Source organism: Gavia stellata, chromosome 10, assembly GCF_030936135.1.
Source record: "Gavia stellata isolate bGavSte3 chromosome 10, bGavSte3.hap2, whole genome shotgun sequence".
Taxonomy (NCBI): Eukaryota; Metazoa; Chordata; class Aves; order Gaviiformes; family Gaviidae; genus Gavia; species Gavia stellata.
In genome coordinates this window covers 34,347,242-34,361,415 of record NC_082603.1, presented here as the reverse complement: position 1 = coordinate 34,361,415, position 14,174 = coordinate 34,347,242, and the positions used below count along the sequence as shown (strand labels likewise).

The 14,174-nt window shown below is 57.4% G+C and overlaps 1 protein-coding gene across 1 annotated transcript; it reads right to left on the bottom strand.

Moving 5' to 3' along the window:
• Positions 1-1,304: 1,304 nt before the first annotated feature.
• On the bottom strand, positions 1,305-13,967 carry AK4 (adenylate kinase 4). Its single transcript, XM_059822031.1, has 5 exons — positions 13,823-13,967; positions 5,794-5,913; positions 3,244-3,416; positions 2,796-2,914; positions 1,305-1,442 (listed from the first exon to the last, which is right to left on the bottom strand). Exons 1-5 carry the CDS (start codon positions 13,965-13,967, stop codon positions 1,328-1,330), a joined length of 672 nt encoding a protein of 223 aa, XP_059678014.1. The 3' UTR covers positions 1,305-1,327.
• Positions 13,968-14,174: the final 207 nt, after the last annotated feature.

Sequence of the window (14,174 nt, the reverse complement as noted above, 5' to 3'; positions counted from 1 at the left end):
TTGCCCAGGCTGCTCTAATTAATCAAACGGGCGTAGGGGAGCGACAGCTTTTCTGCCTCGCCGCTGAGCCACCCATGGCAGACTGCAGCACGCTCTGCAAACGCAAGCGGCTTCGTGCAGGCTTCCCAAAAGTCGATGCTAAAATTCAGCGCTATTTTTTTTTGTTTTAAACCTTTAAAAATACACATCTTGCTTTTTTCTTAAATATATATTCTATAAAATAAGGCAACTCGAGGAGACAAAAAGAACATCCCCATTGCTTAGGTACTGCATCCTACCGCCAAAGAGCATTACAGTACTTCCAGTTGAGAAAAGCCACTCCACCTGGCCGCAAAGCTCCTGCGCGCGAGAAGAGGAGCGACGCGTTCAGATGCTGCTGTAAATCTTGGGGAAGCGCCTGGGCTCGGCCCTCGGCAGCCCCTGCACGCGTCCCGGAGAAGGGAAGGGAAGGCTCTCACCCCTCCGGGGGCTCGTGGGGAGGGAGCCGCTTCTGCCGGAGACGCTGCAGCCGCAGCGGGTACCGCTTAGGGAACTCCTCATCTCCAGGGGACCTCAGGGACAAAGGCAGCGGAGAAGATGGAATGACTTGATTTCTCCCCAAAACTGAAGCACACATTAATCTTTGGGAGAACCTCTTACAACATGACTGTATCTCGGAGTGTTAAAAGCTATAAACAAGGTAAGCGCAAAGGACTGCAACTCATCCCCAGCACAGATCCTGCTCAGTGTCACAGCATCTCATGAAAACTAGACTTGTACAGCAGCTTTTTATAACAGGGGTTTCATCTCTCTCTATGGAAGAGGCACAAGTGCGTGTTTTACCTCCTCTTTTGCGGGTATGAATACTGGAAATGTGATCTTCACGTTTCTGAGCTTTGTAGTATAAATGTTTTCCATGTTGCTCACCAATTCCCCCTGGGCTAAGTCTTGCTTTTTAGAACCTTATTTCTCTGAGAAATACATTTCATAGAAAATAATTTATATTAAAAAAACCCAACCTAGAGAGTAATCGGCGGTAAACGCTACTGTGGAGCAACGGGATGGCACACTATAGGCTCAAACAGCGGCTGAGGCTTGTTTGGGGGTGGCAGGGACATCATGGCAAGCTCTGTAAACCTGGTGTGATCATCACTGATCTGTGTGTGTACTCGGACCGTAGGCAGGAATACTTCATAGCCTCAAAAGAGAAAAAAACCCCTTATTCTAGCAGACTTGACTTTAAAAGGAAAGATCTTTTCGCCCTGATATGGCTATAAGCGTGTATCCACCGATGTCACCCAGTACACCCGGGGAAGGGACTTTACTCTTGGTCCTTGGTACAAGCTGTTTAGTTCTCCTCGTCCGAGAGAACGGGTGGGATCTTGCTGGAAAGCAGGGTGTACACGTATGGCCAGATCTTGTTGGTCTCCGTCCCCGAGAAGGAGTGAAGGATGCCCCTGCTCCTGGAAGAGAGGTGGGAGGAGAAGTCAGGACCAGGGGTACTGGCAGTCCTGAGGGCAGGGGTCTGCAGTCAGGCTGGCCGTTGGCAGGAGACAGCCCAGCCAGGCTGGAAGCTCACCGACGGCTTTTTGGGCAAGAGGAGGGGGATAAAGGGGACGAACGGCGGCTGCTCCCGTCCGCAGCGTTCACTGGGAGGAGCTCAGCTGCACTCGCACATGGCTGAGCCAAACCCCGATAACCAGGAATAATCACCTTACTCAGGACGACAGCTCACCCTCGTCCCCCTAAACACCAGTTGTTCTCTAAACTGCTTTAGAGACGTAAATCAGCAGGATTTATTCATGCGCTTAAGCGAGTGGGAAATTCAGGGCCCCAATTCTCCCCCTCCCCTGCCAGGGCACTTTTGGCCCCCCACGGACCACTTCTGCTTTTAAAAATGCTCCCGGGCGCTCGCTCCCTTCCAGCAGTGGATTGCCACCCTACAGCAACCCACCTCTTCCCAACTCGGCCAGGGGATGACAGCCCCAAAACCAGCAGCGCAGAAGTGACAAGCCCCGAAACCCGTCCGTGCTCGCGGCAAACCCATCCGAACCAGCCCCGGGGTCTCGCCCTTCTCCTGCCCTCTCGCCAGTCGCCCTGTACTTCACCTAAACACCCTGGGGCCCTGGACTGGTATTTTGCAGGGTGACTGCACAGCACGTACCGCCCTGGATCTGCACAGCACAGGGCGAACGGGTTTCTTTGAAGCAGGGTGGAAAGCGGCTCGCGGGTGCGGGCAGGAGGGGAGCTGGTCTCTACAAGGTCACCGTCCCCACCCGCCCGCAGACCCTCGGCTTGCTCAGCGACGGCGTTGCGTGGGCAGGGCAGGATCCGAGGCATCTCAGAGCTTCTCCATCTCTTGTGCTGGAGGATGCTCACCCAAAAGCAAGCTAAAAACTCTTAACTGGTTGGGTTTCGTAGCGCTGATGGGCAGCGCCTCCGCAGAGAAAATAGATTTCCCACCCTACGCAGTGGAGCCAGGGGGTAGAAGGGATTTGCAAGCGCCGCCTGCCACAGCCAAAAAATCCCTCCCATCGCTGGAATTGGCAAAGCCCTTCGCAGAGCCCAGCAAGACAAACGGGAGCTGTGAATTTCTTTGCATCAGCCTCCTCCCTCCAAACAGGGCCAGGGCTTGGCTGCAATGAAGGGCTGGGTTTTGTGCTGCGGAGCTCAGTGATCTGCCCCCCAAAAGCTGTCCGGGGCTGTGTTGGGGCTCCCCGGGCTGTCGGGATGGGGGCACGGGACCAGCTGGTGGAAACAGCACTCATACTTGTTTTTATGGGCACGCTGTGATTTATTCGCATGGTCCAACTCACTTGTACAACTCTATTACTGGCTTTGCAGCATCTTTGTATTTTCTGAGCCTGGCAGCAACGGCCTCGGGTTTGTCGTCCTCGCGCTGGACCAGCGGCTCACCCGTCAGGTCATCGACGCCCTGCGGGAAGGCAAACACCGTCAAGGAGATGCAGCCACCAGCCCCATCGCCCGCGCTGCAGCTCCCTGCCACCCGACCGCTGCCAAATGCCCCACCCCGCTCCACACCGATCGAGCATCCTCAGACAGTGTTTAACGTAAATCCCATTTTCCCAATTATGTTTCGCACAACTCCTTCAGGCCGGCTCTCGAGGGCAAAACCCTCCGGTGCTCGGTGCTTACTACCCGGCATTTCTTCCCCAATGCTCACGCAGAGAAAGGCTCCTCTGATCTTTTTTCCTTCTGCGAATCGCTGCCTGCCGGCACCGCCGCGATGCTACGGGCTCTTACCCGGACATGGGGGGGGTTGAAGTCCATGTTGTACACCCTCCCACTGGCCGGGTGGACCCAGCGGGCGCTCAGGCGATCCTTCAGCGTCTCGAAGGGTATGTTCAAGCTGATCACCAGGTCCAGCTCGCAGATCCTGTCCAGCGCCTTGGCTTGCCCCAGCGTCCGGGGGAAACCTGTGCAGGCACCGCAACAGAAAGGGGCTGTCATGAGAGGCAGGAGAACAGCAGTGATGGAGCCAAAACCACCCACCCCACAGCCCCGGAGCTGCAAAACCACCGCGGTTCCTCGCTATAGCACAAGCGGTGTGAAAGACAGACATCCACCATATGGCTACGGTAAAAAATAGCTCCTACAGCACCAGCTCCCGAAATACAACACACAGGTCGCCGTGGGCTCATGTTCTCCTGCAAAGTCGTGTCTGGTGCAGGGCTGGCATCCCTGCATAGGGGCTGGAGGCAAATAAGAGGGTACAGGCAACAACGAAACGGGGATAAATGCTGGAATTGTGAAGCGAAACCTGAAGGAAGCAAAACGCCGTGCACAGGCAAGTAACACGCCGCTGGTTTACATGGAGGACATGAAGAATACTGCGATAAAATGGTTTGCACAGCCATCACCCAGCTCTCTGAAACCCCCGTCCTCCGAAGGTACCGGGCGGTACCTTTTGTTTGGAAAAGGCAGCAAGCGCTTGGGAGCATCCGCTCTTGCCGCCAGACCGCAACCAGGGGTGACACCGAGCCGGTCCCCTCTCCAGTTTTCTCTGCTAGACAACACCCTTTTTTCATTTTTTTAACCTTTTTTACATCCATAGAACCCTCTGAGAACTCCCAGGCTTTTCCCAAGTGGAGTATTATTAGCTGAGAGCTTGTCAGGACATCGGCATAGGGAATGAATGGGCCATTATGAGAAAGAATACATTTAGCCTGTCTTCCCATGTAAAGTCAGTCTGTTATTTATGTTATCAAACAGACCACTTGAAATAAATACGCTCCTTGTCCCAGTACTGCTGGACTGGGGCTCTGACTGCAGCCACCGCTCGCACCCCCAGGCAGACGAATTCCCCCAAAATTCGGAGGAGGAACGTGACAGCGCAGGGCTGCCAGCACCGCTGCTGCCTGCATTCAGATCTTAGCTTCGGGGCAGCCCGTCCTTCAAACATCTTGGTATAAGCGGAGGTGGGCACACAAAGCATGCGGCTCCCGAAATCCTCGTCACCGGCCCATGGCCAGAATTGTTTCGCCCTTGCGGCACCCTCGGCGGGACCTCCGGATGCAAAGCTGTGAGAAAATGGGAGCTGGGCCCTGGACCAGGCTGCTGGGGGTCATACCATGATAAATCAACATCCCGACCTGCAAGAACCCAGATCTGAGCGTGTCGATGCAAACCCCCATCAGTGCGTTGAAACGCCGGAGTTTTAATACAACGAAATACGTCCTTGCTTATGCAGTGCTTGTTGCTGTAGTATTTGTTAATCACCATGTTCCCAGATGAATTTAGTGGCATTATTGTACGAATAATGAGATTTTAATAGTGGGGTTTCACAGGTGTCTTCCAGGCAGACTGAACCTACAGGGTCTGAGGTCTCAGACGCTGCCGGACCCCCCGGTGCCCGCTGGGGTGAGAAGAGCTCGGCCGGACCCCAAGCCCCAACACAAGCCACCCCTCCTCTGGGGCCACCCAGGGCCATGTGGGGAAGAAGCCCGGCTCCACCAGCCCTCCAGTCCCTGCTACTAGACCGCAGACTTACTTTAGTTGTAAACTGTTCTGTATTTTCCCTATCAGGAGCCTGAGAGCTCTCCGAAAGCCCGAGTCTGTTATCAATCAACTGGCTCAGTCTTACCTACGTATTCACTGACTCTTTCAAAGAGCTTCAGTAGATTGGCAAGGGAGGGTTTCTCCCCCTACATCAACAATGTCCGCTCGTCCCCATATGTCACACTTGCCCGTGTCCAACACCGCCGAGCCTGTCCCATCCCCTAACCAAGCCCCAAAGCAGTTTCTAGAGCTGCCATCGGCACTCGCCAGCTCCCGGGCCACCGGCAGCGAGGCACCACGACTGCTGGCTCGCAGCTTCTCTGCCGAGGGCTGCAGGAGCTCCTGGCAAACCCTCTGCTGCTCCTCTCACCGCCTGCCTTGCCGGTTTGCTCTCCGCGTCTTCTCCACCCGCACCTCAGGTGGCTTTCGGGTTGGGATGAGTAGCTCCTTCGCACACATATGGAGGCGGGAAGAGGGTTTTTTTGGCTTGCCTCCAGCCCCGCTCTGCTCGCTGGCTCTGCTTTATGAAACACCCATCTCCTTTCCCTGCCTTTCCCTTTCCCGCACACGTGCCAAGGGCTCAGCTGGACACGCACGTGCTGCTGCTCAGGGCAGAGGGAAGAAACACCCCCAGGCAGATATCTCTGCCAGCAGGTCAGCTCCTGACTCTCCTCCCACGACCAGCAAAGACACCTTCTGGTTTTTCTCTCTTATGGTGTTGCCAAACCATTAAAATAATGTTTTAAAGGGAGCTGGGATTTTCCTGTCCAGAGGGGATGCTGGCAGTGAACTCACCATCAAGCAGCCAGTGCTGGTCTCGCCGCTTCTCCAGCTCCGTCATCATCACACGCGTGATGACGTGGTCCGGCACCAGAAGGCCTCGCTCAAGGTACTGCTTTGCCAAGACGCCAACTTCTGTTTAAGAAAAGAAAAAAAAAAACAAAATAATAAAAAAAAAAGCATGACATTTCCGCTCAAAAAATATTGCTCCCCCTCAAATTCTGCCTGTCCTCCCAAATCGCTCATCCAGGAGCTTTGCGGCAGCAGCATCCCTCTGCTCGTAGCTGCTGTTCCTGATAGCCGGGGGCCACGCGGTCCTTTTGGTGCTGTAGAAATGGAAATGCCTGAAATACCCGAGAGCAGGAACACAGCCAGCGCCGGCCAAGCCCTCGCAGCCCTGCCAGCCGGCTGACGGCGGCAAGGGGCACCGGCACCGTTCCTGCCGCACCGGACGTGCGCACTGTGCGCTACGCACGGAGCTCCTTTGGTTTTGGAGGTGGCACCGGTGTGGTCACAGGTGACACTGGCACGGATATTAAATGTCCCAAAGACAGGGGACCAGCTGCAAGGGATGCCACCAACCCCTGCACACCTCCGACAGCGGGACGGTGACCCCAGCCCGGGCCGCGGATCTGGCCAACGTCCCGCCGCCTCGCTCACTGCTTGCTATAAAGCAATGTCAGTGCCAAACACAGGGTGCTAATAACGCTTATCCCTCTATGCGCTGAGCCACAGCTGCAAATTCTGGTGCCTCAGAGGAGGTTTCCAGTAAAGCCATGAGGACAAATCACAGAATCACTAAGGTTGGAAAAGACCTGTCAGACCATCAAGTCCAACCACCAGCCCAACCCCACCATGCCCACTAAACCATGTCCCGCAGTGCCACGTCCACACCTTCCTTGAACACCTCCAGGGATGGGGACTCCACCACCTCCCTGGGCAGCCTCTTCCAGTGCTTCACCACTCTCTCCAGAAAGACATTTCTCCTAATATCCAGCCTGAACCTCCCCTGGCGCAACCTGAGGCCATCTCCTCCTGTCCTATCACTTGGCAGTTGGGAGAAGAGACCAGCACCGACTCAAATGATGCATTTGAGCAACGCTCGCAGATCTGGCAGCATTTGGCTCATAGGCAGAAAAGTTTCCATGCATAACCATCGTCAGGAAAAGCCGGCGTCATCATTTATAAACGATCTGAAGAGGTGCAAATTCCCTATTTCGCGTGCTAAACGTGGCAATAAACAGGCATCACCGGCGAGCTCATGCGAAACCCAAACCTCAGCCTTTAAGTCGCTGCTGAAAGCAGAAGACGGCTTCCCATGCAAAGAGCTTTTAGACTTCATTGCCTCAACGCTCAGATAAGAAAATTATTTCCAAGATCAAATCCTTGAGAACATAATTGGCGTGTAATTGCAAGGTAAATATACCTTACCTGGCTCCTGCCTGGCTCTCCCCCGCATCACTCAGCTGGAGCCGACAGCGCCGGCGGAGAAGCCAGCGGTGGTTTCTGCACAGGTAACACCATGTCTGGATCCACCTTCACGGCAGCCTGGCGTCACCTGGGCAGCCGCTGCCAGCAGCCAACGTGATCAGTGTTTATTCTGCTTATATTTTACGGCAGCTGGGGTACAGCGGATGTTACTTCAAGGAGAGATGCAATAAGTTCAGTTGCTTCTTACATTACAGTTTGCCTGCCATTTTCTTGGAGCCACTCGGAGACACAAAGAAACTGGAAACTGGAAATATTCTTTGCTGTTGCGTGTGACAAGTCCTAATCCTGCCACCAGAAGAGTCGCAGAATCACAGAATCACTAAGGTTGGAAAAGACCTGTAAGATCACCAAGTCCAACCATCAACCAACAAGAGGTCTGGCCTTTTCCTCTTGGACCAGGACCTGATCGACACCTCTTCTGCTCTGACAGCAGCCGAAATAGCATTTGTCACCAGAAATGAACAATTTTGCGATCAATTTTTGCAAGGTTTTTGCTGAGGACAGCACATTTTAGCCCTCCCAAAGTACGAGTCCTCGCTACAAAAAGCCACACGGTCCTGCATCTGGAGGCAGGCTCTGGTTTTCCGGACTGCAGCAAGACGTCAGACCAGGCCGGCACATGCATCTGGCCACGGGCTGAATTCCTGAGCTGCAGGAGGGTTTTTTTTGCAAGATGCACAGTTCCCGGAGGGAGTTAATCTGATCTAACCGGGGAACCTGACGCAGCCTGCACGGATGCCCCCGGGAGCGCAGGGCTGGGGCGCGCACAGGAAACCTCGCAGGCTCCCAAAATGATCTGCGGACGATGCCTGGCAGGAAAACGGGACAGGTTGGGGCTGCCAGCCAAGCCACGCTCCCGGTTGGAAACCTGCCTCCGAAACGGGGCAGGCAGCGGGCGCTGACTCACCAGTCTGCAGGGCTGAGTCACTGCGGGGACGCGGACCACGGCGCGTCCCCTTCCCTCCGCTCCAGAAAGGCATTTCAGCTCACCCCGCTGAGCAGCTCTTTGCTCAGAGCCACGGTGGCTGCCAGGCACAGCGAGCAGAAAATACCTTTTTTCAATGACAAGTTTTTTGTCGCTGCCCATACGTCGCCAGGGCTGCTGGCAGCTCTCCTGCTTGGGGAAGCAAAGGATGCAGGGATGGAAATAATACATGATGTCTTATGCAACCAGCACGGAGACCTGCTAGGGCACAAATATTACTGCATCCGCCTACATTTTTTAATATTTATTCACATGGTCTGCACATTGCCACAGGCTTGCAGGGAACGCGCTCGCTGGCAGGGCAGAGCTGCTCCCAGGGCAGAGCCCGGCGGCCGCGGAGGCTGGAGCTGCCGCAGAAGGTCCCGCTGCCGCCCCGAGGAGGGCTGGCCGTCCAAGGGACCGGCTGCTGCTCGGCGGGGGCTGCTGGAGCCGGGCCTGGAGCTGCAAACCAAAAATACACCGAGCTGCAGTTGTGAAGTCTGGAAACACAGCAGAGGCCGGCGGCTCTGCATCACGGAGGCTGCGGTTTTCCCACGCCCCCGATACGGGTGGACGGCTCTCCAGTGCTCCGCGATGGACAACTCCTGCTGGGGGGGGATGCTGCTCCTCCGTGCCCCCCCGTGCGTGCCGGGGGGACACACCAGCGTGGGGGGCATGCACCAGCATGGGGGTGCACACACAGGCATGGGGTGCACACACGGGCATGGGGTGCACACACGGGCATGAAAGGCATATAGCAACATGGGGAGCAGACAGCAGCACAGGGGTCATGCACTGGCACGGGAGGAATGCACTACCACGGGGGTTCACGCAGCAGCACGGGGTGCTGACTGCTTCCCGACAGCTACTGGAGCCCCTCCAGCCTCTCCCTCCTCCAAAGCACACGTGGCACCACCACCCCTCCTCTCGCCGAGGAGGAATGGGCATGTATTTTCCATGAAGCTGCCCGGTCCCCCGGCCCCCCAACACCAGGGATGCTCCAGAGCGCATCGTCCCTGCAGCACAGCCCTGCTCCCGCAGGGTTTCTTCAAGGCAGCCTTTATCTCCAATTTTTACGTTTGCCATCCCCTTCCCAGCCGCAGCCCCCGAGCCCAACCTGCTCTGTGCAAGCCCCCCTGGTGAAGCGCTCCCCAGCCGCAAGCCAAGAGGGAGCAGGGTTTGGACAGCCCTTCCCGAGCAGGGTGGAAGAGCCCAGTCCCCCCGCGTGAGGAGCTGGGGCTCACCCCTACTGCGCTGCACAGCACCCTTGCAAGCACCAAAATCCCCAGTGCTATGGCCGGGTGCAGCGAGGGGTTGCAAGCATTGCTCTGCAGTTACTCCAGGTAGCAAGGGGCTCCTTAGCCGCTACTCGTGCTGCCTGAGCTGTGTCGGCGCGTGCTCCCAGCTGTGCCCAGCTCTGTGCAAAACAGCCTCTTGACTCACGGGCTTAATCCTATTAATCTAATGACCGTGAGTTTAATCCACCCTTTAACGCACGGGATTTCAGGCTCTCTGCAGCTTCCTCGACGTGACCCTGATCTGCAGCCGTCCCTCCTTATCAAAGCAACACCCAGTTACAGCTCTGAGTGATGTCTCCTGCCCCCGAGGCCACGAGCAACAAAACAGCCGCCCAGGACGAGGCAGGACGGGCTGGAGGAGAGGCTGATCCCAAACACGGCACTTGGCAGCCTCCAGACCCTGCACAATAACCCCGGACTTTCTGCCCCGTGGCACAACCTGCTACATGATTTTTTTTTATTTAGGCTACAGCAACGTGATCTGGAGTTAACGGAGAGGAGACGCCCCGGGTGGTTAACGGGGCACCGACCGCAGCCACCTGCGCAGCAGCGTAGTTAAGCTGCAATAACCCTGGCCAGATGTCACCCCGGTTTTGGGACCCCAGGACCTCTTCCCCCATGCGGACGCTGCATCCAGGGATGCATCCCATCCCTGCTGGTAGGACGGCACTTTGGGGAGCTGGAGCCTGGTGTGGCCCCAAATTCAGGCCGTGACCACTCTCTGGATGGACAGTGGGGTCCGTCTGCGGGGCGGCAGCCAGCGGCCGGGGGAAATCACTGCAGCCAGAGCACTGCGGCTGCTCCCGCACGTAAAGATATAGCACCGGCCCTATGGAAAACCAAAGGGCTGGCGGGTTGCGTCTCCTGGGCTCAGCTTCGACAGGCAGCTGGGCCAGCGCGTGGCTCTGCCAGCGAAGACCATCGCTTGTGGGAAAGGTGGGGAGAAGTGGGGCGAAGGACCGCAGGGCTCGGCCGTGCACACTCCACAACCCCCTTGGCCTTTTTTTTTTTTCCCCTCACTTTGGTCGACGCTAACAAATGAAATCCGTCACGAGGAGGGGACAGGAGCCACTTCTACCTCCCACCAAGCACATTAAAGGGAGCGGTGGGACAGACACAAGACCCACGTGTCCCTGGGGAGATGCAGACCCTCAGCCAAAGCCACTTGGAAAAGAAATTAAGTTGTATTGCAAATTAACTGCTGAGTCCTGCTAAGACCCCGGGATGCTGCCAACACCAGAGACAACCACCTGGGTATCGGGGCAAGTACCGGCCGAGGAAGGTGCTGACCGCCCTCCAGCACCCCTGCCTAGCACCAAAACAACAGTTTCTAAGTCTTCCAAGACCTTAAAAAGGCCCTTTCCTACAGCAGAGCAGCCACTCACTAAGCCAGACGCTAATTAACAGACAAATGTGCGGTAGCGGATGTACTCGTAGGGTCGCTGTAGCAGAACTTCAAACAATTCAGCGGCAGCCGTGCGTTCAGCTGCTTCGCTCAGCTGCAAAGTGAAGTCCTGGTTCCCCGAGACTGCCGACACCGGCGGCGAGCCGGGCACGCTCTCCGCTCCGGGCAGCTCGGGCTTCCTCCAGCGGCTGGAGCCCTCCGGGCCGCCCGAGCCTGGACCCCGCAGCCACGGCTACTTTACGTCTTGCAACGGCGAGCGGGAAAATCCCCCGTGCATCGACGCCTGCCTGCGTCCTTGGACTGAGATTACTCTATAAACACCGGACTGACGGGTCCCTTTGGAACAACGATTCTGTAACGCAGCTCTTCGCATCGAAGGGCCCCAGCTCCCCTAAAATGCAAAGCCAGTGGCGCAGCTGATTGATAAACTCAGGCGGAGAGTCCACTCCCACCTAGTTTCCCCTGGAGCTGGCACACCGCAGCGCCGTCGTGTAACAGCTTGTCCAAAGCAAACAGCAAAAAAAAAAAAAAATAGCAAATAGCTGCAGCTTACTGAGAGCTGTAACCAGAGGCTGAGTCAAAGGTGGGACCTGAACGTCACGCTAGCTGTACCAAACTAGGGCTGATTTACTTCTGAGGAATTTTACCCACATTTCTCAGCGTTGTTTCCTTCGGGAAACTGAATTTACCCCATGCGCCTTGGGAAATACCTTCAGCTAACTCTGTTCGCAGCCCCTTCTTCCTTCTCCAGTGTCCCTAGAGAAGCTCTACAGCAACAGCATGAACTGAAATATAAAATCCAGGAAAGCCACTTGTTTAGCCCTTCACTGTGCAAGCTCCTGGGCGGGCACACGGTCTCACCGCACTGCCCCGCTCCCGCACGCTGCGCCTCTGCCTGCTTTTCACCCAGGCGTTTTGTCCTTCGGCCAAAGCAGTCATGGGATTTTCCTCATTTTGAGCCTCCCTCCAAAGGAAATATTATTGTCCTTTTTATTTATAAAAGGAAATCTGGGTATTTTTAAACGAGTGACCAGCACAGGGCTGTGTGTAATGCCCCTGCCAGAGCGTACAGCTCTCCAAAACTTTACCCTCCCTTTTTTTTCCTCCCTCCTCTTGTTACCCTTCTAAAAAGGGAAATCACTTTTGGGTTCTCTCGGTTTGTTTTGCATCGATGCCACTTTACCGTTCCTCTGCCCGGTGAGTCAGCTTCCCCTCTGGGTCCGTCTCTCACAAACTAGCAGAGGAGAGAAGAAGCTGTCGGAAAAAGAAATACGCTGGGATTGCCTCACGGCAGCTGCAGAGGAACCCGAGCGCAAGCCGGGGTGCAGCATGCCCGCTCCGGAGCCTGGCCGGGGCCGGGGAGCACCCCACCAGCCGACAGCGCTGCCCGGGGCGCAACCACAGCAAAGACCATCGGTTCTCCCAAGGGCTTTGGATCTGGATGTCAAACACGGGACGGGCAGGAGCAGAGAGCTGCCACGGCGAGGCTGTGCTCCTGCGGGCAGGATCGCCCTGCCCGGGGGCTGCCCGCTGCGCTCTCTGCCACAAGCCCGAAAAAGCCGGGTCTCGGGGGGTGACCTGTGCAGGGCAGGTGCTGCCACCCACCTCCTCCGCCTCCCCGCTCTCTGGAAGGGAGTTCCGTGAGGAGCGGGGGACACGCACCAGCACCCCGTAACACCCTACCAGCCTTGCCGCAGGGGCTGGCATGGCACGGCACCATCAAGGCACCCGGCCGCAGCACCCCCCGACCCGCAGCAATTTTCCCAGCGGGGTTTCCCCTGTGGAGGAACGCACGTTCCCGATCCCGATCCATCCCTCCCACCGTGGGTGTCGTGCAGGCGCAGCGTGCACCAGCATTTCAGCCATCTGCCGTCCACCGCTTTGCAGTTTTTACCCTGTTCCTGTACAACCACCTGAGGCAGGATGAAGTTATTAATAACACGCAACCCGTGTCCCCGGATGCCACCGTTAACCGTCGGTGCATGAGCAAGCGGGTTATTCATACCGGCTTCTCCGGAGCCGTACCCACCCGGCACAGGGATGAAACTAGTAAACACCCACACAGCCATCGCGGCATCGGACCCCACTTTTATCGGGCAGGTCCGTGAGCTCAGGCTGGAGGGAGAGGGCGATGAACGAGCTGTGCCAACCCCACGGGAAGAAAAAGACCTACGGTGTAACCAGGGGTGGGTTTCCCCATCCCCTCCCCATCCTCATCCTCATCCCCTCCTCATCCTCATCCCATCCTCATCCTCATCCTCATCCCCTCCCCATCCTCATCCCTTCCCCATCCTCATCCTCTCCCCATCCTCATCCTCATCCCCTCCCCATCCTCATCCCCATCCCCATCCCTTCCCCATCCTCATCCTCATCCCCATCCCCTTGCCATCCTCATCCTCATCCCCATCCTCATCCTCATCCCCTCCCCATCCTCATCCCCATCCCTTCCCCATCCTCATCCTCATCCGCATCCCCATCCCCTCGCCATCCTCATCCTCATCCTCATTCCCATCCCCTCCCCATTCTCATCCTCTCCCCATCCTCATCCTCATCCCCTCCCCATCCTCATCCCCATCCCTTCCCCATCCTCATCCTCATCCCCATCCCCATCCCCATCCCCATCCCCTCGCCATCCTCATCCTCATCCTCATTCCCATCCCCTCCCCATCCTCATCCTCTCCCCATCCTCATCCTCTCCCCATCCTCATCCTCATCCTCATCCCCATCCCTTCCCCTTCCCCATCCTCATCCTCATCCTCATCCTCATCCTCATCCTCATCCCCTCCCCATCCCCATCGCCGCCCCCTCGAAGAGGCCCGGGGCTGGAGACCCCCGGTCCCCGCCGCCCCCCCCCCCCCCCGACGGGGCGGCCCCGCGGGCACTCACCGCCGCCGCCGCGGAGGCTCTCCCGCAGGAACTGGCCGCTGGAGAGATGCTGGAGCCCGAAGCTGCGGGCGATCCTCTCGCACACCGTCCCCTTGCCCGAGCCGGGCGGTCCCAGCACCACCGCCCGCAGCAGCTTGGAGGCCATGGCCGGCTGCCGGAGCCCGGCCCGCGTCCCTGCGGGGCAGGACAGCGCGTCAGACGGCCCCGGCCCCCGCGCCGCCCGCCGCGCCGAGCCCAGCCGAGCCGCTCCCCCCGCATCCAGCCGCCGCCGCGGCCCGTACACATCAGCAGGGCGGGGGGAGCACCGGCGGGCTGCGCCGCCCGCCCGCCCCCTCGGGCCGCGGCACCCTGG

Coding starts and splice junctions, on each gene's coding strand:
- AK4 (XM_059822031.1), bottom strand. CDS start 13,967: ATGGCCTCCAAGCTGCTGCGGGCGGTGGTGCTGGGACCGCCCGGCTCG. Junction 5,914..13,822: donor GAGCCTCCGCGGCGGCGGCG/GTGAGTGCCCGC, acceptor TTTCTTAAACAG/AAGTTGGCGTCTTGGCAAAG. Junction 3,417..5,793: donor CCAGCACTGGCTGCTTGATG/GTGAGTTCACTG, acceptor GTGCCTGCACAG/GTTTCCCCCGGACGCTGGGG.